This window comes from Octodon degus, unplaced genomic scaffold (assembly GCF_000260255.1).
Source record: "Octodon degus isolate 3935 unplaced genomic scaffold, OctDeg1.0 scaffold00098, whole genome shotgun sequence".
Taxonomy (NCBI): domain Eukaryota; kingdom Metazoa; phylum Chordata; class Mammalia; order Rodentia; family Octodontidae; genus Octodon; species Octodon degus.
In genome coordinates, this window is record NW_004524674.1 from 5,894,794 (window position 1) to 5,922,319 (window position 27,526).

Below are 27,526 nucleotides of genomic sequence, written 5' to 3' on the forward strand. Positions count from 1 at the left end.
AACCGCGGTCCCTGTGCTTTGCTAAGCTTGTTCTAAGTAGGTGCTTTAGACCACTGAGCCATCTCACCAGCCCAGATTTTCTATTTTGAAACAAAGTCTTAGTATGTTGCCAAGTTGTCCAGGCTAAGCTCAAATTTGTAATATCTTCCTCCCTCAGCCTCATATGAGTACTGGGATTATACAAGTGTGCTACCATTGCCTGACTTTCATTCTTTGTTTGGTTTGGTTTTTTGTTTGTTTCTTTGGTTTGGTTTCTTTCTTTTTTTTTTTTTTTTTTTTTTTTTTATTTTTTGTTTTTTGAGACAGTGTCTCGCTATGCAGATCAAGGTAATCTTCCTGCCTCAGCCTCCTGAAAGTTGAGCTTACAGGTGTGTGCCACCATGCCTGGCTCATTCCTTTTTTTTTTTTTTGCAGAACCGGGGATTGAGCTCAGCCCCTTACGCTTGCCAGGGAAGCACTTATTCCAGAGCCATCTCCCCGACCCCTATGTCTCATTCCTTTTTAAGGCTTGGTATTGGGCTGGGGAGTTGGGCCTTAAAAAGGAATGAGATATAGGGGACGGGGAGATGGCTCTGGAATAAGTGCTTCCCTGGCAAGCGTAAGGGCCTGAGCTCAATCCCCGGTTCTGCCAAAAAAAAAAAAAGATATGTAAGGCTTGGTATGGGCTCATTAGATAGATATGTCACATTCTCCTTATACTCCCCACAGTTGAGTTGCTTTTCTCTTTTTAATGCTACAAACATATGTGCCCATGTCTTTGGTTTTTTTTTTTTTTTTTTTTTTTTTTGTGCCCATGTCTTTGTATGAACATATATTCTCGTTTCCCACATGTAGAGTACTAAGTACAAATACTGGATTACATGATAACTATGTTCAAATTTGTAAGAAATTTCCAAATTGTTCTCCAAAATTCCATACCCTCAAAAACACTTCCTCTCCTTTTGATTATAGTCATCATAGTGAGTGTGAAGCAATATCTCATTATGGTTTCAATTTGAATTATTTTGCTGTTTTTATTTTTAAGACAGAATCTCAGCTGGATGTTGTGGCTCCTGTTTGTAATACCTGGGGGACTGAGGCAGGAGAGTCACAAGTTTGAATCCAACTTGGGCAGTTTAGTAATTTAGCATTACCCTGCTTAATGTCTGTTTGTTGTGACATGGTGTCCTATGTAGCGTAAGGTAACGTTATTTGTTTGGCTTTTTTTTTTTTGTCTTTTTGAGACAAAGTCTTGCTATGAGGTTCAGGCTGGCCTTAAGCTCACTTTACCTGGGCCTGCCATGCTGGCCCTGACATACCATAATTTAATTGGTCCTCTATTGTTGGTTAGCCTTATGTTATTTCCTATTGCTAATACAAATGTGTATGTAATATTAATCTTGTATGTAGATGACTTTATACCTGTGTGTATAAAATTGTAGAATAAATTATTGAAGCATATTTTCTTAGTCACAGAAGAACTGTGCTTATGCTTTTGATTGCTGTGGCCACATTGTCTTCCATGGAGGTTGAATCAGGTCACTTTCCATCAGCCCAGTAGAGTGTTAAGGTCCTGTTCCCCTCATCAGCTTCCTTGGTTCTTTTTTTTTTTAATATTTATTTAGCTCAGCCCACCAGGGGGCAGGGCTGGCTGGCATGTGGTGCTGGGGATTGAACCGCGGTCCCTGTGCTTTGTTTAGCTTAGCTTGTTCTAAGTAGGTGCTTTAGACCACTGAGCCATCTCACCAGCCCCAGCTTCCTTGGTTCTCACACTGCATCACTTTAGGGGCCTTTTGAGGGGACTTTTCCCCTATTCTGATTCTACCTTCCTTCCCCACAGGGATGGAAGTTGTAAAGGTAGGAGGTCCAGTGTACAGGATTGGAGTTGGGGGTGGAGCTGCTTCATCTGTGCAGGTGAGTGGGAACAGCTGAGGGTGTAGACTGATGTCACTGGGCTCTATGGGAAGGTGGCGGAGCTTCCCTGAGCTGAGCAATGCCCTGTGTTTCCCCCAGGTGCAAGGAGACAACTCCAGTGACCTGGACTTTGGGGCTGTGCAGCGGGGAGACCCAGAGATGGAACAGAAGATGAACCGTGTGATCAGGGCTTGTGTGGAGGCCCCCAAGGGAAACCCCATCTGTAGTCTGCATGACCAGGGCGCTGGTGGCAATGGTGAGGAAAGTATTTGGAACAAGGCGTGACCTATCTGGTCTCCCACCAGGTTTGGTTTGGGAAGAGGCATCAAGAATTTGTCATCGGCCTCCTAGCTCTTGGTCCTTTTTTCTACCCTGTACATTCTTGACAGGTTCTGGGTAGAGAGGTGGGTGCTGCAGTAGCTCCTGCAGGGAACACAGATAAGGTGGTGCTTTGGAGCCCAGGGGTGCTCTTTGTTCACTGGGTGCTGACCATGACCCCGTCACCATATCTCCCTGCAATCATTTACCAGGCAATGTCCTGAAGGAACTGAGTGACCCAGCGGGAGCCATCATTTACACCAGCCGCTTCCAGGTTGGTCTTGTGCTAAAGCCTAGCTGTCCGTGTCATGTACCCATCTTATCCCCATTCTTAGCAACAATATGAGGCACTGGAGGGCACATGTTCATTTTCTTTTCTCTCTGCAATGGCTGTGAAGCTGGGTGACCCAACTCTGAATGCCCTGGAAATCTGGGGTGCTGAGTACCAGGAGTCGAATGCACTTCTGCTGAGGCCCCCTGACCGAGACTTCCTGAGTCGTGTCAGTGCCCGGGAGCGCTGCCCAGTTTCCTTTGTGGGCACCATCACTGGAGACAAGAGAGTGAGTTGGTCCCAGGGGCAAACACTGTGGGCAGGCATGAGCCTTCTGGGAGCATGGGATGGAGAACTGCCAGGGAGGGGAGTGAGGGGTGGATGGGGGAGATGTAGGAGGTGGGCAGAATGTAGGAGCTCTGCAGAGGCAGGGCTGAAGGCATTTCTATTTTGTTTGTTTTTTTTTTTTTTTTTTTTTGAGACACAGTCTCCCTGCACAGTTCAGGCTGGCCTTGAGCTCACTTTATAGTTCAGGCTGGTTTCCAATTCCCAATGATCCTCCTGCCTCAGCTTCCTAAGTGCTGAGAGTAGAGGCATGCACCATCATGCCCAGCTTAGAAGTATTTCTGTCTCGATCTCTAGGCACATTCCCTGCCAGTGTTCAGTCTCAGTCTCTCTGGTCCCTGTTGTCCACAGATTGTGCTGGTGGATGATCGTGAGAGTTCTGTAGGAATAAATGGCCAAGGGGATACCCCTGTAGCCTTACCCCCAACTCCTGTGGACCTGGAGCTCGACTGGGTGCTGGGCAAGATGCCTCGGAAGGTATGTGGATTGGGGGTGGGAGTGAGTTTTTCCTGTGGTTTCTTCCTTTACCCTGCCTGTGCTTTGTCACCTCTGTGTCCAGCACTCTCTGGCTGTTGGCACTCCCCCGCTGCCGTCTCTTTTGCAGGAGTTCTTCCTCCAGAGACAGCCCACTATGCTGCAGCCCCTGGCCCTGCCTTCTGGGCTGACAGTGCGCCAGGCTCTGGAGCGGGTTCTGAGGCTTCCTGCTGTGGCCAGCAAGCGCTACCTCACCAACAAGGTCCTCCCTGCATGGCCCCTCAGCCCTGTATAGTCTTCCCTTCATTCATGTCCCCCTGGCCTCCAGCCCTAAGCGGGAGTTCCTCCTACCCTGGGAGTCGGGGTAGGAGCAGGGAAGACAGCTTTCCTGATGGTGTGTGCTGCCAGCCTCCTGTCCTATGTAGAGCTCTTGTCTGTGCAGACAGGGGAAGCCAACCTCGCACTGCCCTGTATCCATCAGGGCATGTGGGAGTCACCTCCCTGTCTTGTACCTCCTTGCCGACTTCCTGATTCCACAGGTGGACCGATCGGTAGGTGGCCTTGTGGCCCAACAGCAGTGTGTTGGGCCCCTGCAGACCCCACTGGCTGACGTAGCTGTTGTGGCACTGAGTCACCAGGAGCTCGTAGGGGCTGCCACATCCCTGGGAGAGCAACCTGTTAAGAGCCTGCTGGACCCTAAGGCTGCTGCCCGGCTGGCAGTGGCCGAAGCCCTTACCAATTTGGTATTTGCCCAGGTCACCGATCTGCGGGTGAGTCCCCAGCTTCTGTGTCCCAGGTGTTGGGACACTTGATGCCTCACTTGCTTCATGCGCCTCATTTCACTCTCCTAGTCTCCCAGTCCTTCTGCAACTTTCTTTCCCTCTAACGCTGTGTCTTCTCTGTTCCCAGGATGTGAAATGCAGTGGGAACTGGATGTGGGCAGCCAAGCTTCCAGGCGAGGGTGCAGCTCTGGCTGATGCCTGTGATGCTATGGTGGCAGTGATGGCGGCCCTGGGTGTGGCAGTAGATGGTGGCAAGGACTCCCTCAGCATGGCTGCCCGGGTCGGCTCTGAGACAGTGCGAGCTCCTGGTGGGAACAGGGTTCCTAGCAAAGGGATCAGGGAAGGCAGTGTGATGCTGGGCCGGTGTCTCATTCTTCTCTGCTCCTTGTTCTGCAGGGGCACTGGTCATCTCAGCCTATGCCGTCTGTCCAGACATCACGGCCACTGTGACTCCAGACCTCAAGCATCCTGGAGGAAGAGGTATGGCTTTGTCCCCTTCCTCCCTGCATCATATGTGTTGAGCTTGGCCTTTGGTTGAGGGTCTGCTGTGTGAGTACTGGGCTCCCCCATCTCATGTCTGGGGCATCTTTCTGCATGGTGTGAGCACTTTGGGGAGGGATCTGCCCTAGCTGTCCATTTCCCCTTTCCCTCCCCATCTCCCAGGCCACCTTCTGTATGTGCCTCTGACCCCTGGGCAGTACCGGCTGGGGGGCACAGCTCTGGCCCAGTGCTTCTCCCAGCTTGGGGAGCAGCCTCCTGACCTGGACCTTCCTGAGAACCTGGTGCGTGCCTTCAGCATCACACAGGGACTGCTGAGAGGTGAGTGAGACTCTGGGGAGATGGTGGTGTGGTGGCAGGGACAGGGCAGGTGAGGGTAGCACAAGAGGGACATGCAGGTCCTTCTCCAGTTCTGTGTGTGTGCCCACCTTGCACACACTGGCTCTCCAGAAGCAGGTGGAGCTGTCAGGTTGGGGCCTTGAGGTTGATGTGCTTTTTTTCTCCTTCCCTTCAGACCGCCTCCTCTGCTCAGGTCACGATGTCAGTGATGGAGGACTTGTCACCTGCCTTCTAGAGATGGCCTTTGCTGGGAATTGTGGGATAGAGGTGGATGTGCCTGCCCCCGGGGCCGATGGTGAGGAACTTGTGGTATAGAGTTGGGCCTGGACTGCTTCCCTCACCCTCCAGACTCCATCTTGTTAAGAATGGAGTGTCCCTAACCTTCCCCCATTCTCCAGCTCTCTTCTGTGCTGTCCTCTGAACAGCTGAATTGGGTGGCACCCACCCTGTTCCTGATTGCACTCTTCTGAGACCTCCCCTGGTCCCTGGTGCAACTTCATCATACCCTCCTAGCCCTCCACCACCCCTGACTCATGCCTGGCTCCCTTAGCTTTATCTCCCTGACCCCATGTCCAGGTCCTAGTAGCACCTTAGTCACCCTGCCTCACCCGCATTGCTCTCCTAGCATTGGCGGTACTGTTTGCTGAGGAGCCAGGCCTGGTGTTGGAGGTGCAAGAACCTGACCTGGCTGGAGTGCTTCAGCGCTACCGGGGTGCTGGCCTCTGCTGCTTAGATCTGGGCCGCACGGGTGCGGCTGGGCCCCATGCCATGGTAAGGAAGCTCAGCAGGGAACAGTACTTGTGGGCAGTTGAAGTGAGGAAGCCTTGGCTTCTGCACAGCCGTGGAGGAGCCTTCTCATCTCCTAGCCCTTGTTCACTTTGCCTTCCCCACAGGTCCAGGTGTCAGTGAATGGGGTTGTGACTGTGGAGGAGCCTGTTGGGCAGCTGCGAGCCCTCTGGGAGGAGACAAGTTTCCAGCTGGACCGGCTGCAGGCAGAGCCATGCTGTGTGGCCCAGGAGGAGCAAGGCCTGAAGGAGCGGACGAGGCCCAACTATTGCTTACCTGCAACCTTCCCTAAAGCCTCAGTGCCCCAGGAGCCTGGTGAGGAAGTGTGCAGAGGCCTGGGTTCCCCTGGGCCTGCCCTGGAAAAGGTGTCTGGGGAGTTGGGCTGGGGAGGTGACCCTCTGGCCTAGAGACACTTCCTCTTTAGGTGGTCCCAGCCCCCGAGTTGCCATCTTGAGAGAAGAGGGTAGCAATGGAGACCGGGAGATGGCAGATGCCTTTCACTTGGCTGGGTTTGAGGTGAGCAAGATGGTGGAGCTGGAGGGACTTGATCTACCTCAGGGCATGTGTCCTCTGACACCTCCCCTGTCCTGCAGGTATGGGATGTGACCATGCAAGACCTCTGCTCTGGAGCGATCGGGCTGGACACATTCCGTGGTGTGGCCTTTGTGGGTGGCTTTAGCTATGCAGATGTCCTCGGCTCTGCTAAAGGTCAGTGTGCAGGCTTGTATTTGCTGCCTCTACCACATTCCTAGGGTTGCAGATTAGCCTTAAACCTCCACAAAGCCAGGGCACAGTGGACACGCTGGCTCAGGGCCAGATGCTAGCCAAAGACCTGAGGGTAACTTAGATGAGGCTGGAGGTTGGATAGGGTTGTGCGAACCTGGAGGGCATACATCTAGCGCAGGAGACTGCTGCTGCGCAGCTTGAGCAGGTTATCACGTTAGAAAGATGGCTCAAGATGACCAGGTCCTTCAGTGTTTTAGGAAAAGCCAAAAATCCAGAATTCATGTGTGAAATCTTATTTTTAAATGTTAGGTAGCTGGGTGTTGTTGCACATGCCTGTAATTCCAGCACTTGGGAAGCTGAGGCAGGAGTATTGCATGAATTTGAGACCAACCTGGGCTACACAGTGAGTTCAAGGGCAGTCTGAACTACACAGCAAGACCCTGTCTCAAAAACCCCACAAAATAAAAAAACTAAGTCAGGCAACTAAGTGCTATAAATATTTTTACAAATTGCTAGTGAAGCCAAAAGAAAATTATGGGCCCAGCATTTGCCAACATTGAATGGTGAGGCAATTGCTTTTGCCTTCCACTTAACCAGAGTTCCGCAGGAGTGTTTGCTGGAGTGGAGGAGCAGCTGTCCCCCTTTATGCCCAGCTTCCTCTTTTCTGAGGTCTTCCACATCTCACCCTGACTTCTCTGTTCCTTCGTAGGGTGGGCAGCTGCGGTGACCTTTAATCCAAAGGCCAGGGCTGAGCTGAGTCGCTTCCGGAAGCGGCCGGACACCTTCAGCCTGGGGGTGTGCAATGGCTGTCAACTGCTGGCCCTGCTGGGCTGGGTGGGAAGCGACACCACTGAAGAGGCAGGGGAGGTGGGCTGTGACTCCTGGCCAGTCCAGCCCAGCCTCCTGCTGTGCCACAACCTGTCTGGGCGCTATGAGTCTCGCTGGGCCAGTGTGCATGTGGGGCCTGGGCCAGCGCTGATGCTGCGAGGGATGGAGGGTGCTGTGCTGCCTGTGTGGAGTGCCCATGGAGAAGGTCAGGCCCAGGGAAGGATGGGTGGGGCCTGGGTGCTGAGGGAGCTTGGCTTTCACTTCCCTCTTCCTTTCCTCCTAGGGTACATGGCATTTTCTTCTCCTGAACTCCAAGCCCAGATGGAGGCCAGTGGCTTGGTTCCCTTGCATTGGGCCGACGATGACGGAAACTCTACAGAGCAGTACCCTATGAATCCCAACGGGTCTCCAGGAGGCATGGCTGGTGTCTGCTCACGTGATGGCCGCCATCTGGCTCTCATGCCACATCCCGAGCGAGCTGTGAGGCCGTGGCAGTGGGCGTGGCGGCCCTCTCCATTTGACACGCTCACCACCTCCCCCTGGCTGCAGCTCTTCATCAACGCTCGAGACTGGACCCGGGAAGGCTGCTGATCATGCTGGGAGGCGCCTGCCCCCACCTGGACCCAGTGTTGCTGCCTCCTCTCCCCTTTGCACTCTCCCCTGTGCCTTCAGGGACACTGTACATGATTTCCAGAGTCTCTTGCACAGATGAGGACCAAAATGCCAAAGCTTCTGAGCCAGTTTGCTTTTCTGCCTGCTTGAGCCCTGCACAGCCTGGCTGTTCTCAGGGTTTCTGTGCCACATGGTTGGTGTCCTCACACCAGGGAGCAGCCTGTGGCTCTGGAAGGAGACTACAGGCAGAGTTAGCTTTAGGGGTCAGCAGGTGTTCCTTTGGTCCTGCCTCACTTCCCCAGTGGTCACCTTGTGCCTCGTTCCGTCACCTGGGCTCTGAGGGATGTTTCATGTCACCCTTTGTCATGAGGGTTCAGAGTCTGGGGACAGAACATGTAGATCAGTCCATTCTGACTTCATTATTCTCTTCTGAAAACAGCAGAGCTTTCTGGGTTCCTTTTAAAATGTACTGTCCTGGTTCATGGTTGTACCACCCTGAATGTGCCTGATCTTACCTGAAATGGCTCTGCCCTCAATATAAGGAATTGCTGATGGGGCTGGGGAGATGGCTCAGTGGAATAAGCACTCCCCTGGCAAGCACAAGGGCCTGAGTTCAAGCCCTGGTTCCACAAAAAAAAAAAATTGCTGTTGGCAGAAGTGTCCCTGATAGGGTTTCTGGCTGTGTGTCAGGGCCAGCCTGGTGCCAGGCTCTGAACTGTTTTTTTTGTTTTTTGTTTTTTGGTTTTTTTTTTTTCTTTTTCAGTGCTGGAGATCAAGGCAAGAGCTCTACCACTGAGCTACGTCCCCAGCCCTGAACTCAGGACTTGGTACATATTTCTCCTAATGTAGCAGCTCCCTTTCTAATAGTACTTGGCTCCTTCATTTCAAAAAGGGCACCCTTAGTTTATTAGTCCTACCTCGCCGTGCCATTTATGTTCCTTATGCCAAGCAGTGGCGTTTCTCTTAAGGAGTTTGTGTTCTAATAGAATTTAAAATAATAAACTAGAAATAGTGGCACATGCCTCTAAATCTCAGCATCCAGAGATTGAGGCAGGATGGATGCTGCAAGTTTAAGGCCACCCTGAACTGAATGGTGAGACCCTGTATCCAAAAAAAAAAAAAATTTTTTTTTTTTAAGTAATAACTGTATGTAGCACTGCTGAACGAAGGAGGTATACTTTTTTATCCCTCCCCCCTCCTGCCCCACTATCAAACCCAGGGCCTTCTCACTGAGCTATATCTTCAGCTTTTAAAAACTTTTTTTTTTTTTTTTTTTTTTACCGGGGATTGAACTCAGGCCCTTGTGCTTGCCAGGGAAGCGCTTATTCTACTGAGCTACCTCCCTGAGAGCTGGGATTACAGGCATGTTCCATTTCTGCTGGCTTAATTTTTTTTTTTTTTTTTTTTTTTTTTTTTTTTGGTGTGGGGATGCACACCTGTTAACACCAGCACTTGGGAGATTAAAGCCAGAGGATCGGAAGTTCAAGGCTAGCCTGGGCTACATAGTTCAAAACCAGCCTGAACTACGCAGCAAGATCCTGTCTCAAAAAGTGAAAAGCAAAAGAAATTTTTTTTTTTTTTCTGGGCTTGAGCTTGGCAGTTCTCCTGCCTCAGCCTCTCAGAGTGCTGGGTTAAGGTGTGTGCCAACACAGCTTTTTTTTTTTAAAGGATTATGGTTAAACTTGCCTAGGGTTTGGTTTGGTTTTTTTGAGACAGACTCTGGCCATGTAGTTCAGGCTGGCCTTGTAGCGGTTCTGCCTCAGCTTCCCATGTACTGGGATTTAAACTGTGCAGGGTTGGTCACAGTTTGAACGACAGCCAGAGGCCCGTGCCCACCAGCTCCTGCTTCCTAGGGCAGCATCAGCAGGGTTTGTTGCTGACTGTTGTCCTCACCCCTCGCCTCCTGCACTCTCATGGATGTGTGTAGAGCTCACTTGCTCTTGGTGGTTCTGTTGCATAGCTGTAGTCAGTTGGCTCCCTAGGAGCTGACATCCTGATGAGAAGAATTTCCCTGAAAATGGTGACTAGAGTCTTAGAATCTGTGGGAAATAATGTGTCTGCAGGGGCAAGAGGAGGGTAAGCACCAGTGCTGGGAGAGTAGCTAGCTCACTAAGGAGAGACTGTGATGAAACTGTTGAATTGTAGGACTGGGGCTGGGGCCGTGGCCCAGCAGTAGGCCCTTGCCTAGCTTGTGTAAGACCCTGGGTTCCATCTCCAGTGCTGCAAAAGGAAAGCGAAGAGGCCAGGGAGATGGCTCCGTAGAATAAGCACTTGCCTGGCAAGCGCAAGGGCCTGAGTTCAATCCTTGGTTCCACCAAAAAAAAGGAAAGGTTCTGTGTGTGGGCAACATAACTGGTGTTTTTCTCAGTTTTGTGAAATAACTTGCCCTGAATAGTGTGGTACTTCTGAGGATCGTTTCTGACATTTGAACATTCCCTGCTGATACTGGGGAAGAAAATATATCTATTATAAGCTTGCAAGGTCAAGTGTGCAGTTCGGGTACTTAGTCCAGGTGTCAGGTTTACTGTGTACCTCATGCAAAAGTAGACAGCTAGTGTGAGTAACCTAGTTGGCTGTCATAGGTGAACTTGCATCTTTGGAGGTGGGGCCGTCTCTGGTTTGGGTCATCTTAGCCAAGCAATACTGACCCTCAGATGCTGCCAGAAAAAAGGCTGCTCAGCTGCTTATCCTTTGTTTGTTTTTTGAGACAGGGTCTCACCATAGTTCAGACTGGCCTTCAGTGCGTGGCAGTCCTCCTGACTTAGTGTCCTGAGCGCTGGGATTGCAGGTGTGTACTACAGGCGGCAGTCAGCTTCTCATCTTTGTTTTCATCCTGTGGTCATACAGGCCTGTCTTCGCTGGCTCCTGACTGAGCTTCTGTTTCTCCTCCATCCTAAGGGAAAACAGGATGGGAATGAGAAACAGGTACAAAATGCCAAGCAGGTTGTCAGTGGTAATGTGCTGTGAAGGACCAGTGAAGACCTCTGTGGTCCTGTGCCATGGATCTAAGGACAAAAGCTGTTTGCCTCAGAGTCTAAACCTGTTCCTCAGTGTCCTGTTATTTGGTGTCAGCCAAGTCAACAGTTCTAATCAAATTGTTTGTTGGACTTGGCCCTGGCACAGTGGTGCCACATGCGTGTATCTCTTCTCATCTGATCACTATCGTGTTCACAGCTGGAATCTTTTTTTTTTTTTTTGATGGTGGTGGTGGTGGTGGTGGTGGTGGCGGTGGTAATTGAACCCCTGAACTTTGGCACTGAGCAACATTCCAGATTCTCCTCTTCCCTTCCCTAATCCTTTTTTAATTTTGAGACTTGCCAAAGCTGGGCCCAAACTTGTGGCCCTCCTTTCTCATCCTCCTGGCCTGCTGGGATTACAAGTGTGTACCACTGTGCTTGGTTTCACCATTGTAAGCTTACATTGACAATGTTTTGACGAAAGATCTCTCCCGGGGCCAGGGAGATGGCTTAGTAGAATATGTGCTTTCCTGGCAAGTGCAATGGCCTCAGCTCAATCCCCAGTTCTCGGAATAAAAAAAGAGGAAAAAACTCTCCAGTAGAATATAAACTCCGTGAGCATGAGCCTTTACTTTCCATTGCCTCCTACTGCCTGGTGCCCTAGTAGGTGTTCAATAAATGTAAATGCTGAACAAATTTATATGAATGTTTAACGGTTGACCTAGATTTTTCTTTAGTAGAAGAGTGAGTTTAGTGGATCTGGATTGGGTTTATAAGTAGTTTGGTTCTGTGTATCCCAGGCCTTTTCTTCACCCTATTCATTTAAGTCACTCAAATTTACAAAGTTGTTGGAATTTTGATTTTCATTTTTTGCGGGAGTAGGAGTTGAACTCAGGGCTTCCATACTAAGCTAGATCTCCAGTCCTTTTTTACTTTTTATTTTGAAACAAGGTGGTCACTAAATTGCCCAGATTATAATCCTATCTCAGCTTCCCAGAGTGCTGGGATTACTGGTGTGTACCATGTTCAGTTTAGCTGTATTTATCTTATATGATGGTACTGGGGATTGAATCCAGGGCCTTCACAGCTATATCCCCCAACCCTTTTCACATTGTTAACTTTGAGGCAGGGTCTCACTGAGTTGCTAAGTGGTCCAGGCTGGGTTTGAACCTGCTATCTTCCTCGGCCTCCAAGAGTGCTGGGATCACATGCATGAGCCATCACACCTCATCCAAAGTTACAGGTTCTTGGTGTCAGATCCCATGAAGGACACTGGCCTGGTGAGGAGATCAGTTAGTTTCTTAATGTAATACTTGCCCGGCAGTGAGTCAGACAGAAAGACGGTTGAACACGCCTTATGGCCACTTAGAGTCAGGGCTAGGTTGCTGCAAGACTGGCAGGGATGAGCAGGCAGATGATCGTTTCAGAGTGAAGAGTGTGAGCAGGAGGGCCCGGTTGTCTACCTCCTCTCAGCTAGCTCCCCATTGGTTTTCTTTCTTCTCTGGGTCTGGACTCCGCACTCAATCCAGGTCCTGGGGGCGAAAGCAAAAAAGTGGCCACCAGGCAGTTAGGAACCTGTTAGGTTGGGGAGGAGGTCTCCCCTGGCAGCTGGGCCACCAAAAGCTCAGGGACCAGTTAGCTTTCCCTGTACCAGCTGTATTGTAAATTGGCAGTCACCTAACAGTCTTCATTCTGTCTTTGGACGTTTGGGGGCAGCAAATGCCCAAGCACTGCTGCAGGTGGGATGAGGGCAAGCACTGCTGCAGGTGGGATGAGGGCAAGCTCTGGTGCCTTGTCTGGTGCCTTGTCTGGGACTTCAGGAAACCTGTGAACAGCCCTCGGGGTGTGCTGCACACGAGCCACCCTGTCCTACACAGGCCTGGGCTTCTGAAGCTCCTGGTCCAGCTGGACGAGCAGACAGAATGGGACAAACTGATGTGTGACTGAGAATTCCACTCCATCACTTGGGCAACAGTTCAGAGCTCTGCCCCTGGAGCACATGTGAGAGCAGTGGACCTGGGACAAGTGATTTCAAGCTGATATCTTTGGGGGCAGTTCAGGGTACTTTAGGAATTCATAGTGGGGGATGGAGGAATCTGCTGCCATCCTGGTCTGAACAGAGACCACTTTAGATCCTTATACCTGCTGTGCTTTTACACCTACTGCATATATACCTTCGTGGCTCAGAAAACACAGCCATACCCTCTAATTCCCAATCATTGTTTAGTCCTTTTTTTTTTTTTTTTTTTAAATACATGGTCTAATCCTCGTTTTCGGCCTCCCAAACTCTGGGATTACAGGTGTGCACCACCATGCTCAGTCTTTAGTCCTGCTCTTAACAACATGTAACTCCTTAAATGTCCTCAAGCCCACCCTAGCTGGATAACCATAACTTACACATGCATGCACACATACACATATACATATGCACACACATGACCCTATAAAGACAACTTGCGTACGAGTTAGCTGGTCTGGTCTCCAGTGCAGACTGTTCCCTCACTGATTTGTTTTGAATTAAACCTGTCCTGCTGAACTTCCTACCCTACTTATTTTCCTTTTTGTCCTAAAAGGGGAAGTATGTGTCTCAGACTTGTGATTAGTGAAGGGTTCCCTGGGTGGACTGAACCTGGAAGGATGGGCAGCAGAAGTTTATTACATGAAGGGGCAGGGATGGCACTCTAGGAAAACAGCTATCTGCAAAGCCTCAGGGGCGAGAGACACAGTCGCTTAAGGAAGTGAATAAATTGAATCTGTCTGGAGCATTAAGGACAAATGGGAAACAGAACAGGCAAAATCAAAGGCCAGACAGACAGAACATGTTAAGGGATCTGGTGGTTAACCTAAGAACAGAAAACTATTTGTGGGAATCAATATAAGGGATGGTAGACAACCAGATTTGTGATTTTGAAGATTGCTGTTGCTGCCAAGGAAAGCAGGAGAGAATGGGGAGTCCAGGTAGAAATCTATGTAGGCGGAAATAATGGCAGGTCAAGACCAGGGTGATGGCATTGGAGATGGAGAGAAATGGATTTGAGAACTAGAAGGGGGTAGGATCACTAGGGAATGGATGTGGGGGAGGAGAGGGGCCAATGATGACACCCAGGCTTCCTGTTGTACTACTGGGACCGTTTCAGCAACAGTGGACATACTGTGTTTGGGGCATCTGTGGGACACATGAGTGGTGATATCTAAAATAGAGCCAGAAGAAACCTGGGATGGAAATGAAAGATTTGAGGGGCACTGGGATAAGGAGAGGGGAAGTTACTGAGGTGGAACCCACAGGACCTGGGAGCTGGACATCAAAGTCGTTGGCAGCAAAAGAGCTTGAGAAGGAGTGAATGGCCACCACTAATGCAGTCTAACCAGTTGAGTGGCTTTCTGCTGCCTGTTTCTGGAGTGTCCTTGGATGCCCTTGGAGAGATTTCCAGGTGAGTAGAAGGGAGCGGGGAGCTGGCTTGCTCTCTTCCTTTCCCACCAGTCCTAGCTCTGCTGGCCCTGTCTTTGCCTGGAGGCAAACTCTGACCTTTAGATCCTTCCCTATCCCCAGTCTTTCTCATTCCTAGACATCCCACCTAGGAAAACTCACAGGAAATGGTCTTGGCCAAGTAAAGCAGATGAAAGGAGCTCAACTTGGTGGTGCTTTGGAGGATTGGATCCAAGGACTTCCAAGAGAAATGGCTCCTTCTAAAAGACTACAAGGGAAGGAATAAGGGGTGGTCCCATTGGGTTTAAGAATAGGAATCTTGCCAGCTACTTGTGAGGCTGAGACGAGATGAAAACTCGAGGCTAGCCTGAGCCACTTAGCATTTATTTTCCAAAATAAAAAGGATCAAGGATGTAGTTTAGTGCAGAGGCCCTGGGTTCAATCCCCAGTACCAAACACAACAACAAACCGGGGATCTTGGCTGACTTGTAGACCAAGGAAACCTCTCCCACCCCTGCCCATGGCAGTCCACTGGATTCTGAAGGGCCTTGATGGGACCCCCTCACTGCCCTTCTTCAGATTCTGAACAGGCCAATAGGATTGACATCTGCCACCACACACTGTATCTCCCATTTAAGTGTCTGAATTGCCTACTCACAGCTCCGAAATACGTGTTGAGAAACAGGTATGAGATGCATGAGGGCCTGTGCCTGTGGAGAAATCACAACTAACGGCTGCCAGAACTGAGTTGGGGAACACATACCTCATTTGGGGGTGAGGAGATACATGCCGTGGGGAGCATGTACCCACTTGTTCTTTTGCTTTCTGCCATGAGTTGAATCAGCTTGAGCCCCTCACCAGAAGCCAAGTAGTTGTAGCTGTCTGATCTCAGACCTCCCAGCCTCTAGAACTAGAAGCTTTGTTTTGTTTTTGAGACAGGTTCTGCAACATAGTTCAGATTGACTTTGAACTCACTATGTAGCCCAGGTTGGCCTCAAATTCACCTGCTTCCTCAGCCTCTCCAGTGCAGGTGTCAGCCACTATGCCCAGCTTTAGAACTAGGTTTTTTCCCCCAGGGCTGGGCATTGAATCCAGGGCTTCACACACACTTGAATTATTGTTGCAGTACTGGGGATAGAACCTTCAAATTAAGCTACATCCCCCTTTTTTTTTTTTTAAAGTTTCTTTATTTTATTTTATTTTATTTTATTTATTTGAGAGAGAGAGAGAGAGAGAGAGAGAGAGAGAGAGAGAGAGAGAGAGGTGTGTGTGTGTGGCCAGCTCAGCCCACCAGGGGGCGGGACTGGCTGGCATGTGGTGCCGGGGGATCGAACCGCGGTCCCTGATGCCTTGCCAAGCTTGTTCTAAGTAGGTGCTTTAGACCACTGAGCCATCTCTCCAGCCCCTACATCCCCTTTTTTAACTTTGTAGTTTTCAGACAGAGTCTCACCAAGTTGCCTAGGTTGGGCTCAGACTTGTGATTCTTCTGCCTTAGCCTCCTAAGAAGCGAGGGTTACAGGCTTGTGCCACTGTAACCCCCCCTTCATCTTCTAGAACAATGAGTTGAATAAATCTCTTTTCCTCATAAATTCCCAATGTTGCTCGTTCTGTTACAACAACTGCAGATGGCCTATGATGAGTGGCAGGTGATAATTCTACACTGCAGCAAGATGACTGGCAGCCTCAGAAACACGGCTTCGTGGTAGAAAGTGGAGGACATAGAACCAGTCAAGCAGCCAATCTTGTGGCTTAGGCAAGAACAGCGGCTACCTTCTCCTTTCTCTTCCTCCATCCCAAATCCTCCAGTTTCCTATTTCTGCCCCTAATCCTGGCCAGGCCTCCACCTCTGAAGCGGCTCTTCCTCATCCCCTACTGAGGGGCTCAGCCTTACTGCTTCCCCTGCTTCATCTCTTCCCCTGGTGGCAGTACCTGTCTAGCGCAGAGTCTCCTCACACCACGTCCTCCAGCACTGCTCATGTTCCTCAGCTGGAGCTGGTGTCGGGTGATCTCACAAGTTCAGGTCTGTCATCCACAGGATGGCTCTCAGGTCAGACACCAAACTCAAACCTTGGTGTCCCAGGTCTCTCTCACGATGGCAAAATAGAGCTATGCTTAGGGCTTCCTCTGATTCCTATGGGTTTGATTTTTCACTAGGATGACTCAGTTCCCTGGCAAGCGCAAGGGCCTGAATTCAATCCCTGGTTCCGCCAAAAAAACAAAACAAAAAAAAAAGAATGACTCAGCACTCAAGAAAGCACTAACTATACTTAGGATTACATTTTTATTTTAAAGGATATACAGAGGCAAGATTAGGATGAGTCCCAGGATCTGCAATTCCATGTTTTCCTCCCTGGAAGTCAGAGTGTGTCCTTGTTTGGCACAACAATGTACACCAACTGAGAAGCTTTCACTGAGGGGTGTCCAGAATTTTTTTTTTTTTTTTTTTTTTTTGAGACAGGGTGTCTTGGTTACTCTTCTCTCATTGCTGGGACAAAATACCTGCCACCCAAAATGAAGGGAGGAAAGGTTTACTTAGCTCACAGTTACTGGAGTTTTTGGTCCATAGTTAGCTGGTTCCAAGGCAGACTGGCACATGGCAGAGGGCAGCAGTTCATGGCAGCGGCAAAGAGCAAGACAGCAAAGGGAGGACTAACAGCTACAATGGCAACAGAGAGCAAGTTTGCTTCTGTCTCTCTTACGTTACAGCTCAGGCTATCTGCCCCAGGCTGGGTGTAGTAGTCACACCCATAATTCCAGCAGCACTCAGACCCATAATCCCAGCAGTACTCAGACCCATAATCCCAGCGTTGGGTCATGAATTAATCACAAACTGTAGAACTGTGCTGCAATGACTGCATGAGGCTTTGGGGGACAAATACACACAAACCATGTTATAGGGTTTCACTATGTAGCCCAGGATGGCCTCAAACTTGCATGATCTTCCTGCCTTAGTCTCCCAAGTATTGGTATTACAAGTGTGCACCACCACACTCAATTCTATTGGGTTTTATTTTACTGACTTCGAGTGGGTCAAAGTTCCCACCCTCAGTGACACTGAGATCTTTCTGCTGTGGCCTATTTCATCCTGTTTCACCTCCTTAGCATAAACATTTAGAAGCTCGGGGCTGGGGAGATAGCTCAGTGGACTGAGTGCTTGCCTGGTAAGCACAAGGTCCTGAGTTCAATCCCCCTTTCCACCAGAAAAAAAAAAAAAAAAAAAAAAAAAAAAAAAAAAAACAAGACATTTAGAAGCTCACCATGAACTTAGCATAAACTACCAGGGGTCACTTTGAATGTCAAAGAAGTCCTATAATCTAGAAAATTTCAAAGATTTAATATGTCCTTACTGGGAACTAGGGACAAAGAATAATCATTTATTAGATACTATCTTTTTTCCCATAATTTTATTGATAAATAGCAATGAGACAGTTTCAAATCAAATCGGTAGGACAGTTTCAATAATTAACACACTGCATACATTCTTCTTAGTGGTTAATTGCTGTACAAGATGCGGACTTGAGATCCTATTTACAAACACCATTAGAATATATCATTCTATTCATTAAGAGAATGTACTATATAATCTATCCTAACCACTTTGACTACACAGATACAAAATGGACATTCATTTGTATCCCCTTTTTTTGTTAAGTTCCGTTATTTGAATATTATAGGTGTGTAAACTCAGCAAAATATTCTAAAAGAGTCCAGTAGCCCATAATAGCATTGGGTCTTCTGTTTAACTGGCAATGTCAGCAATTGTTGACCTGAGTCCCCTACAGCTCAACATAACACCATGGCTTTACTTCCTATATTTCGTCTTCATACTTTTCTGCTGGATGGTTAAGACCAAGGTAAAGCAGGACCTATGCAACAAGAGTTGTAGCTTTGGGGTCTGATAAGGTCAGTGAAATCTGCTCAGGATTTATTGTGAGATCCTGTACCTCAGGTTGTAGAACCTTTGTCAGTGTCAGCCATGTGGATGAGTCACGGCCATTGCTTGGCCAATGTGCTCTCTGTGAAAGCCTGAGAGAATGTTTTCTCTCCAGGTGACTCTCCTTAGGCACACTCTACATCATTGATCACTTTCCTCTTTGGCCCCATAATCTCCTTGATCAGAAAATTTGGGACACTACCGAGTTACATGACGTTACAGTACAAGTTCTCATATGTTCTGAGTCTTAATTGACCTTAGAAGGTTAGGGCCAAAATGTTGGCTTTCCTTGCAGCCCTTCATTTTCTCTACTTTTGGTCTGCAAACTTGGGTTGTTAACCATCCAGAAGACAAGCTTATTGTTATTATCAAACAACTTAGGCTGTTAAGCTTAACCTCACTATCTGTGTGCATATCAAACATCTTAGGCATAATATGGAACAGGTATTTTTCATCAAGTATTGATATGCTGAACTTTATGTCCCTACGGAATAACAGAATATGATAAAAAATTTAAAAATTAGAATATATTTTTAAATAGGCATAAAGAATTATATACTTCTCATGTTTGCACTTAAGTCCAAAAATCTCACCATATACTACCTTGAAGCAGGACAGTCCCACAATATTCCTTTTCCTGTGTTTTGCTTTCATTCACCACCCCCTTCTTCTTGAACATCCACCTACCCGAGAGACATCATAGGTACTATCTTTTAACTAGTTTGTTTATTATTATTACTATCATGATTTTGAGATAAGGTCTCACTGTGTAGCTCAGGGTAGCCTTAAACTATTTAGCCCAGGCCAACCTCAAACTCCAATAATCCTCCTGCCTCAGCCTTCTGAGTGCTGATATTACAGGATGGGCCACCACACCTAGCACTCTTAATGGGTTTGATAAGTAACCTCCTCTCTTAGGCAACCTTCATTCAATAAATGCTTACAGGCTACCACTATCTAGTTCATGGGGAAGCTGAAGGTGAAAGATACACATGTCTTCTGCCTTCCTGGTGCCTAGTGTTACGGTATAGCGAGGTGCCTATAAGAGCCATGGAGCCCACAGGGGAAGCAGTTAACCCAGGAAATGTTTTCTGGAGGGCTGGGGAAACAGCTCAGTAGTGTAGCACTTGCCTAGCATGCATGAGGCAGCACAAAAAAAGTTTTCTGGAGACATGAGCCTGTGCTAGCCAATGAAGTGGAAGGAATGTTTCAGGCAGGAGGTATAGCACACGCAAATGCCCAGAGGCATGAAAGAAGTTGACTCAAGGGACTGAGAAAAGTTCAGAGTGTCTATAGTAACCCAGCATGGTCGTAGGGACCTATGGATATCCCAGCTACTTGGAAGGCTGAGGCAAGAGGATCATTTGAGCCCAGGAGTTCATGTCCCATGTTCTGCTGTGGGCCTTGCACATAACTTCCTGTCTTTTATACAGCATCCATTCAACAAACATTAATGGGGCAGGCCAGGTGCAACTTGCTGAGAAGCCTGGATAAAAGTGAGACTTTTTATTATCAAGAACACCCCCTGGGCTGGGGAGATGGCTCAGTAGGGTAAGTGTTTCCCTGGCAAGCACAAGGACCTCAGTTCAATCCCTGGTTCTGGGGGGAAAAAAAACAAAACACTCCCCACCGAGCTATGTCCTGTGCCTTCCATCTGCTTCCATCGTTTGCTTCGGTAGCTCGTCAGCATGGTGAGCAGATTGAAAGCAGAGGCCTTTCAGGAAGCCCTGGCTGCTGCAGGAGATAAACTTGTAGTAGTTGATTTCTCAGATATGTGGTGTGGGCCTTGCAAAATGATCAAGCCTTTCTTTCATTCCCCATCTGAAAAATATTCCAACATGTGGCTCCTTGCAGTAGATGTGGATGACTGCCGGGACGTTGCTGCAGATTGCGAAGTCAAATGCATGCTAACCTTCCAGTATTTTATCTTCTTTTTTTTTTTTTTTAATTTTTTTTTTTTATTTGTGTATGTGTGTGTGGCCAGCTCAACCCACCAGGGGGCGGGGCTGGCTGGCATGTGGTGCTGGGGGATTGAACCGTGGTCCCTGTGCTTTGCTAAGCTTGTTCTAAGTAGGTGCTTTAAGACCACTGAGCCATCTCACCAGCCCCACCTTCCAGTATTTTAAAAAGGTGAAGAAGGTGAGTAAGTTTTCTGGCGCTAATAAGGAGAAGCTTGAAGCTACCATTAATGAGGTAATCTAACTGTGTTTTCTGAAGAATGTAACTATCAGCTGTTTACAACTTTTTATTTATTTATTTTTTCAAACCAAATTGGTAGGACAGTTTCAATAATTAACACATTGCATATATTCTTCCTAGTGGTTAATTGCTGTACAAGATGTGGACATGATATCCTATTTACAAACACCATTAGAACAAATTCCTCTATTCATTAAGAGAATGTAACTATATATCTATCCTAACCACTTTGAATACACAGATACAAAATGGACATTCATCTGTATCCCCTTTTTTTGAAATGGCAGGATTTTTTTTTTTTTCTTTTCCCAGTGCCTTCAGGGTAGGTTTGGCTGGCTTGAGTTGTGGGGATCGAACCACAGCAACCTGAGCCTGACTGCTTTGTTGAAGCAGCCACTTAACGAACTGAGCTAAGGGGCAGGCCCCCCTGTTTACAACTTTTAATTTTAATTTACAAAAAAATAAGTATGGAGACTATATACCCAACTGCCATCTGATTATAAATGACAATAAAATATTAACTCTACCCTTTAAAAAAAAAAAAAAAGAACACCCCCCACAAAACAAAGAAATAAAAAAGCCTCAGTGTAGTCATACATACTAATCCAAGCTGTTCATGAGGCTGAGACAAGAGGCCTGGAAGTTTGAGGCCATTTTGGGCAGGAGACCTGCCTACAGGGAATGTGGCTCTGTGGTGGAGTGTTTGCCTCACACAGGCAAGGCCCTGGGTTTAATTCCTAGCACCAGAAGGGGAAAAAAAAAATACCTATTTCATGGAATATGAAGAAGAATTGTGAGATATGGGCCTGCAAAAAGAGACTTGGGTGATAGTTACAGAATGCCCCAAACACAAGGACACATTGGTGTCCCTCAAACACTGTCTCCACGTGCTGTATGATTCATGATGGATCTCTGAGGATGAAGTTCAGGGAAAACAAAGAAGAGGATGTTTTACTTTGAATATTCAGCAGACTGATGTACAATACCTGGCAGCAGACTGTTGGGACAGAACAGTCCTGTTTATTTTCCTGAAACTGTCTTTTTTTTTTTTTTTAAATTTAGTAAAAGGTCTACAGGATCTCACTACATAGATCAGACTGGTAGTGATTCTCTTGTTTTCAGCCTCCCAAGTGCTGGGATTACAGGCGCACGCCACCATGCCCGGTCTCAATCACCCTCTCAGGGCACCCCAGAGATGGGGCTGACACCAACACCATAAGCCAGGGATTGAACCTTGGCCCGGAGTCTGCCTAAGCAGGCACTTTAATCCGCTGAGCTATCTGGCCGGCCCTATCCTGGAACTGTTTTAAGAGGCTGGAGGAGAGGGTTTCTTGTACATTGCCCTTTGTCAATGATTTGTACTTTCTAAATCTCTCAGTAAGTATGCTGTGCTTACTCAGTTCAGGGCTCAGACAGACGAGACCTCTCAGACCCCTGTGGTCAATTACATTCAGCCTGGCTGTTGTTCTTCTCAATGCCCTGATTGATCTACAACATCCATAATATCAAGCTTTTGTTTAGAAATCTGCCATAAAGCCCATTGTGGTGGTTCATGCCTGTAATCCCAGCACTCTGGAGGTGGAGGCAGGAGCATCACTGTGAGTTCAAGGCTAGCCTGGGCTACATAGAGTGAGAGCTGGTCTCAAAATCAATCAGTCAATCTGCTATACTCACTGTGGATTTCCACAAGACTGTGGACAGCTCTCCAAGGCAGACTGGGGAGTCAGCAGAGGCCTAAGCAAAGGACCCTGCTGTCTCTCATTTTGCAGGATGTGTATTATAGTATGCCCTAGCTACCCCCAGGAAAAGGGTATTTATGGGACAAAAGAAACACTTTTCACTTTTTTTTTTTCCCCACACTTTTCACATTTCTGTAGGGTTTTTTCTCTTTGCATTTGGAGGTGCTGAGAATTGAACCCAGGGTCTCTTGCATGTTTGGCAGGCACTCTACCCCTGAGCCACAACCTTAGCCCTTGCATGACCTTGGACCTTCCCCTGGAACATAGCACATGGCCAGGGACACATACTGCCTAGCTGGACTTCTTAACCACCAGTCAATGAACATGGGTAGAAAAAATTATATCTTTATTTTTGATAACTGCTTAACTGCAATTGTTCATTTAATTTCACTAATTGTAGGGTGCAAATTACAGTAATATTAGAAGTACCTGTCACTTTTTTGTCACAATAGTGATCATAAGAACTGGGCATGGTGGCACAGGTCTGTAATCCCAGCACTTGGGAGGTTGAGAAAGGAGGATCTCTGTGAGTTTCGAGACCAGCCTTGGGACTACAAAAGTGAGTACAAGGCCAGCCCAAACTGCATAGAAGACCCTGTCACAAACAAACAAACAAACAAACAAACAAACAAATAACCCAAGAGTGATCACAGATATTCCTGTATTATAGCTGTTGTGGACATATTGAACTGTGACTTATGTAACTAATTGACCCAACTAGTCTGATATTACATCTATTAGACTTGCTGTTAGATCTGATTATAGTATGGGATGAGGATATAGTTCGGGGGGAGAGCATTTGCCTAGCCTGAGTAAGGGGCTGGGTTCAATCCCCAGTACAATAAATAAAAAATACAGTTTTCTTTCTTTCTTTTTTTTTTTTTTTTGCAGAACCGAGGATTGAACTCAGGCCCTTGCACTTGCCAGGGAAGTGCTTATTCCACTGAGCCATCTCCCCAGCCCCTAATAAAAAATCAATCAATAAATTTATTTTTAGAAATTGATCCTTTAGGTTCTTTTCTATTCTCATAATTTATGATGAATTTTAAAAATCATTCTAGGGCTAGGGATGGAGCTCAGTATTATAGCATTTGTCCAGCATGAATGAAGATCTTGGTTCAGTTTCTAGCATTCCCCTCACACAGAGAGAGTGAGAGAGCGAGAGTGAGAGAGCAAGCCAAGAATATAGCACAGCAGCACAACCATCTATCTGACAAGAAAAGTCCTGCATTTGATTCATGATACTAAACAAACAAACAAACAACAACAACAAAAACAAATCAAAACAAAACAAAAACATTATTCTAGCTAGGGATCCATAAACTTTACCCAACTCCTGAAAGTGTCCATGGTATTAAAAAAAAAAAAAAAAAAGGCTACATGCAGAGCATGGTGGCACATGCCTGTAATTTCAGCATTTAAAGGCCGAGGCAAGAGGATTACCATGAATTCAAGGCCAGCCTGAGCTACATAGTGAGATTCCATCTAAAAAAAAAAAAAAAGTTTAAAAACCTTAATAGAAATGTATGTTGCTCTCTTTCCAAAGGGATGCTGGTGCTAGGTGTTTGTTATCTCTGCCTCAGGCCTCAGGCTCATCTCTTGGTGTCCTCAGAGGGAAGAGGGAAGGCTCTAGGACATTTGCTCCCAACACAGAGAGCATCAACGCCCTGCAAGGCAACAGGCAGGGGAATTCCCTAGAGGAAGAGTCAACCAGTTGCAGGTCCACTACAGTCTCTGGGCTGATAGCTGGACAGATAGACATACATCTCCTCAGAAAAGTGGCTATAGGCCATCTTGTACTGAGACTTGTCCCCTGATACTCATTATCCTACCATAGCTATCTGGGCCAAGGATTTCACAGATGGCTTGGAAAGAGATCAGCAGGAGACCTTGCCATGTGGGTACTTCCAGATTAAACATCAACTAACTGACCCAAAAGGAGATCCCATTTCTTTTTTTTATAATTTTTTTTTTTTTTTTTTTTTGGCAGAACTGGGGATTGAACTCAGGCCCTTGCACTTGCCAGGGAAGCGCTTATTCTACTGAGCCATCTCCCTAGCCCCCTAGATCCCAATTCTTGAGCATCTGAATCTGAGTAACTGGAGAGCCAGCAGGTTGAAGGCCCAGCAGAGGTGACAAAAAGGAGAGAGGAGAGTAATAATGGAGCTTCCTCAAGTCAGATTAGCCTTTTACCTCACTCTTCCAGAGGAGATCTGGCTGGATGCTTGTGCTTTTACCACCTGGAAAAACTCATCGAACCCTAACCCAAGAGCTCACAAAACTGTGGAGGGTCAGGAGTTCCCAGCTGCCCAAGGTCCACAGCAGATGTGAGACATGCCAGAGACAGTGAGGAAGTTGGGAGGCTTTCTCCTCAGTCTCCCTAGTAAGACCTCCTCTTACTGGCCCACAAATAGGTTTCTATGGCTGTGTCCAACACTAGGACCCTGATAACTTCTGTGTCCCTGGCAGTGCCTTTCCAAGGATTTCTGATCTGCTTGACTACTCACAGAGTAGCCAGAGCCAACATTGCCCTCACTGGGGTGTAGTGTTAGATGGCAAGTGGGCAGAAAGAAGAGGGACAGAGAGGTTGGTCCCTCACTCCCCACTGACAGAAGCAGCTCGGGGAAGGCCCCTCTAACCTGGCTGTCTTGGAGCACACCACGGGGTCCTCCCTTCCTTTTCAGACCTGTTGTACTTCCCATCCTTTCTGGAATTCTTCATAGAACAAATAAAGTTCAGAGTCTTTGCCCAGAAACAGACTCAGAATCAATACATCCATATCTCAATCTTTTTTTTTTTTTCAAGCTTAACATTTTATTTATTTATTTATTTTTTGGAAGAACCGGGTATTGAACTCAGGCCCTTTTGCTTGCCAGGCAAGCGCTTATTCTACTGAGCCATCTCCACGGCCCCTCAATCTTAACATTTTAGATATGAGGAAGAGAGGCTCAGAGACAAGTTCAATGCCAGCAGTAAGAAATGAGTCCAAGCACCTTAAGAGGGTTCCACAATGAGACTCTGTATCAAATAAATAAATAGATAAAATTATATACATAAAAAACTTAATGTGGGCTCTTCTGATTCCCTCAGTGAGCAGGCATTCTAATTGCTTTTGGATTTCTGTTCCTTCACATAGTGCCCAGAAGGTTAAGGAACCAATAAATATGTACTCTTGTTTTTTTTCTTCCTTTTTTCCACTTCATTAAATTAAATTATTAGGATCCACAGAGCTTCAGGAGGAGAATCCCTTGACTAGATCTTGGTTGGAAAGTAGATGCCTCCTGTAGTCCTAGGTGACCTCCTGGGTTCCAGGCACATTCATTAATAGATTTATTCAATCACTCAACAATGTATGACTGGTCTATTGTGCTTGATATACCTGGGCAGGTGCAGGGGATCAAAGATGAATGGAGAAATTAACCGGGAGGACAAAGTTGAACAAAGAACACTAAAAATCCATAAAAGAAAAACAAACAAGAGTTTAATTCATGCTTCTGTCCAGGTGTACTGGGAAGTCCTCCCACCTTGCCTCCCCAAAAGGAAGATTTGGAAGATTTGAGGGGGATTAGCTCTCTAATCCTCAATTGGGGCATCACTTTCAGGAAGATGTGATACCCACACCTAGCCCTATTGTTTTCCTAATTCCCAGAGCGGAAGCCTGGATTAGTGGTCTGGTTGGTTGCCCACTTGCATCAAGAGGCCCAACAAGCCCCTAAAACTATTCTTCCCTGTTTCAGGGCATTGTGTCTTTGGTTATCAACTGAAAAACAAACCGCTTTATCCTTAAAGCGGTCTCAAATGACCTTATAAGGTGCGAGTCATTTAAAAGTGGGATGGCTGGCGAGGATGGAGGGCATCACAAATCTTATATGAAAATCTGAGCTGTAAACCGGACCCAGAGGTCGCACCCGGCGCCCACCACCGAGCTGGGCCCCGGAGAGCAGCGCCACTGGGCTCCGCCCTCAGTGCTTGGGCTCCGCCCCCAGTGCTTGGGCTCCGATTGGCCGGCGCCATAGTAGGGCGGGGCCAACTCTTAAAGGTCCAGGAACTAAGCATACCGGGAGGAGGCGGTGGCCGCTGCGAAAAACCTAGTGAGGCGATGCCTCACAGTCACACGAATTTCTTTTAAACCTATGTGAAGCCCATCCCCTAGTGGCCCATGGAGCCCACAAGAGCCTGTCCACTTTTCGGGGGCGCCTTCTCCGCTATCTTCCCCCATGGGGCCATTGACGTAAGGTGAGAGAGCCCAGGCGCCAGTGGAGGCCGACTGGGTGGGTTGTGGGAAGAAGCCTGAAAAGCAACCAGGGCCTGCCTTCGCTCTTCCCAGCGACCTCCGACCGGTCCCGGACAACCAGGAAGTTTTCTGCCATCCCAGAACCGACAAAAGCCTGATCGTAGAACTTCTGGAACTGCAGGCCCACATGCAGGGAGAAGCGGCTGCGCGGTGAGGAAGGGGCGGGGGCTGGCCAATGGGAGGGTCAGAGCCGAGGAAATGGGCGGGGCCTGCTGCTAGACGGTTATCAGGAAGAGAACCCAAGGGCGATAAATACCGCGCAATCGGAAGTGAGCTCGAGTAGGGTTGGGGGATGGGCTTTGGGCGATGGCCCCTTCTCATTCTGCTGTCTCAATTCAGGTATCATTTTGAGGACGTTGGCCGGGTGCAGGGGTCAAGGGTCCTGCAAGTACAGTCTGTGCAGCCCCTGAATCTGGAGAGCCTGGCCTTGAGGGGCTGCTGTCAAGAAGCCTGGGTTCTCTCTGGCAAGCTGCAGGTAGCTAAGGAAAACCAACAGGTGAGGGCCAGGGAGTGTTGAGACGTCCTGGAGCGAGGAGGGAGTAGGCTAGGGATGCAGGTAAGCATCCTGACTCTGATTCATAGGTAGCAAAGGATGTGACACTGCATCAAGCCTTGCTGCGAGTGCCTCCATACCAGACCGATCTCTTGGTCACCTTCAATCATCCCCCGTAAGGAGGAAAGAAAGGGCGGGTACTTCGTGACTGGGCCTAGGCTGGATGGGCAGAGCAGGGAGATTGACAAGTGGGTCCTCCAAGGAGGCAATTGGGGGGCCAGATGCTTGAGTTCACAGATACCTGTGTCCTCTGGGGAACAGGAAGTGGGAACTTCCAAACCTCAAGCTTGGATGCTGTTCTTTCTCCCTTTGTCCCCTCACCCCCAAGCCCTGACAACAGGTCATCTGTTGGCCCTGAAAATCTGTCACCTCCTTCCTGGAACCTGGGTGACTTTGAACAGCTGGTGACCAGCCTGACCCTTCATGATCCTAGCATCTTTGGTCCCCAGTAAAGATGCTGAAGCACTGCATGATGCTGCTAAGGACTTAGGGATGCGGTTCTGGGAGGGAAAACAAAGAGGTTGAATACCTGGGTTTCCTCTTCTTCACCA

The 27,526-nt window shown here is 47.9% G+C and overlaps 3 protein-coding genes and 1 long non-coding RNA gene across 10 annotated transcripts in view; 3 read left to right on the forward strand and 1 right to left on the reverse strand.

Moving 5' to 3' along the window:
* Positions 1 to 9,097, forward strand: part of Pfas (phosphoribosylformylglycinamidine synthase) — a 22,735-nt gene extending 13,638 nt beyond the window's left edge. For all 3 annotated transcript variants that reach the window (XM_004638450.2, XM_023723293.1, XM_023723294.1), the window contains exons 12-28: positions 1,820 to 1,893; positions 1,993 to 2,149; positions 2,424 to 2,485; positions 2,610 to 2,771; positions 3,179 to 3,304; positions 3,432 to 3,563; positions 3,841 to 4,071; positions 4,211 to 4,391; positions 4,480 to 4,563; positions 4,747 to 4,902; positions 5,096 to 5,215; positions 5,546 to 5,691; positions 5,814 to 6,021; positions 6,131 to 6,222; positions 6,300 to 6,414; positions 7,142 to 7,465; positions 7,544 to 9,097. In XM_004638450.2, coding sequence (XP_004638507.1) covers positions 1,820 to 1,893; positions 1,993 to 2,149; positions 2,424 to 2,485; positions 2,610 to 2,771; positions 3,179 to 3,304; positions 3,432 to 3,563; positions 3,841 to 4,071; positions 4,211 to 4,391; positions 4,480 to 4,563; positions 4,747 to 4,902; positions 5,096 to 5,215; positions 5,546 to 5,691; positions 5,814 to 6,021; positions 6,131 to 6,222; positions 6,300 to 6,414; positions 7,142 to 7,465; positions 7,544 to 7,851 — 2,678 coding nt within the window. In that variant the 3' untranslated portion in view covers positions 7,852 to 9,097. The remainder of the gene's footprint in view (positions 1 to 1,819; positions 1,894 to 1,992; positions 2,150 to 2,423; positions 2,486 to 2,609; positions 2,772 to 3,178; positions 3,305 to 3,431; positions 3,564 to 3,840; positions 4,072 to 4,210; positions 4,392 to 4,479; positions 4,564 to 4,746; positions 4,903 to 5,095; positions 5,216 to 5,545; positions 5,692 to 5,813; positions 6,022 to 6,130; positions 6,223 to 6,299; positions 6,415 to 7,141; positions 7,466 to 7,543) is intronic.
* Positions 9,098 to 10,267: 1,170 nt separating this feature from the next.
* LOC111818624 lies at positions 10,268 to 11,670 on the reverse strand. Its single transcript, XR_002822574.1, has 2 exons — positions 11,292 to 11,670; positions 10,268 to 10,765 (listed from the first exon to the last, which is right to left on the reverse strand). It is a non-coding gene; the product is annotated as an uncharacterized LOC111818624 (long non-coding RNA).
* Positions 11,671 to 19,878: 8,208 nt separating this feature from the next.
* On the forward strand, positions 19,879 to 20,392 carry LOC101566324 (thioredoxin-like). The gene is made up of 2 exons (XM_004638452.1): positions 19,879 to 20,096; positions 20,296 to 20,392. The coding sequence occupies exons 1-2, from the start codon at positions 19,879 to 19,881 to the stop codon at positions 20,390 to 20,392; spliced, it is 315 nt and encodes a 104-aa protein (XP_004638509.1).
* A 5,712-nt stretch (positions 20,393 to 26,104) lies between these two features.
* Positions 26,105 to 27,496, forward strand: Rangrf (RAN guanine nucleotide release factor). 5 transcript variants are annotated; one of them, XM_004638454.2, is made up of 5 exons: positions 26,105 to 26,364; positions 26,456 to 26,572; positions 26,762 to 26,918; positions 27,005 to 27,090; positions 27,304 to 27,496. In XM_004638454.2, the coding sequence occupies exons 1-5, from the start codon at positions 26,288 to 26,290 to the stop codon at positions 27,425 to 27,427; spliced, it is 561 nt and encodes a 186-aa protein (XP_004638511.1). In that variant the 5' UTR covers positions 26,105 to 26,287; the 3' UTR covers positions 27,428 to 27,496. The 5 variants fall into 5 exon arrangements, with proteins under 5 accessions (XP_004638511.1, XP_012371745.1, XP_023579147.1 ...); XM_012516291.2 differs by having other exon boundaries at positions 26,762 to 26,897; XM_023723379.1 differs by having other exon boundaries at positions 26,105 to 26,359.
* The last annotated feature ends 30 nt before the right edge of the window (positions 27,497 to 27,526 follow it).

Coding starts and splice junctions, on each gene's coding strand:
- Rangrf (XM_004638454.2), top strand. CDS start 26,288: ATGGAGCCCACAAGAGCCTGTCCACTTTTCGGGGGCGCCTTCTCCGCT. Junction 26,365..26,455: donor CATGGGGCCATTGACGTAAG/GTGAGAGAGCCC, acceptor CGCTCTTCCCAG/CGACCTCCGACCGGTCCCGG. Junction 26,573..26,761: donor CAGGGAGAAGCGGCTGCGCG/GTGAGGAAGGGG, acceptor GTCTCAATTCAG/GTATCATTTTGAGGACGTTG.
- LOC101566324 (XM_004638452.1), top strand. CDS start 19,879: ATGGTGAGCAGATTGAAAGCAGAGGCCTTTCAGGAAGCCCTGGCTGCT. Junction 20,097..20,295: donor GATTGCGAAGTCAAATGCAT/GCTAACCTTCCA, acceptor CCATCTCACCAG/CCCCACCTTCCAGTATTTTA.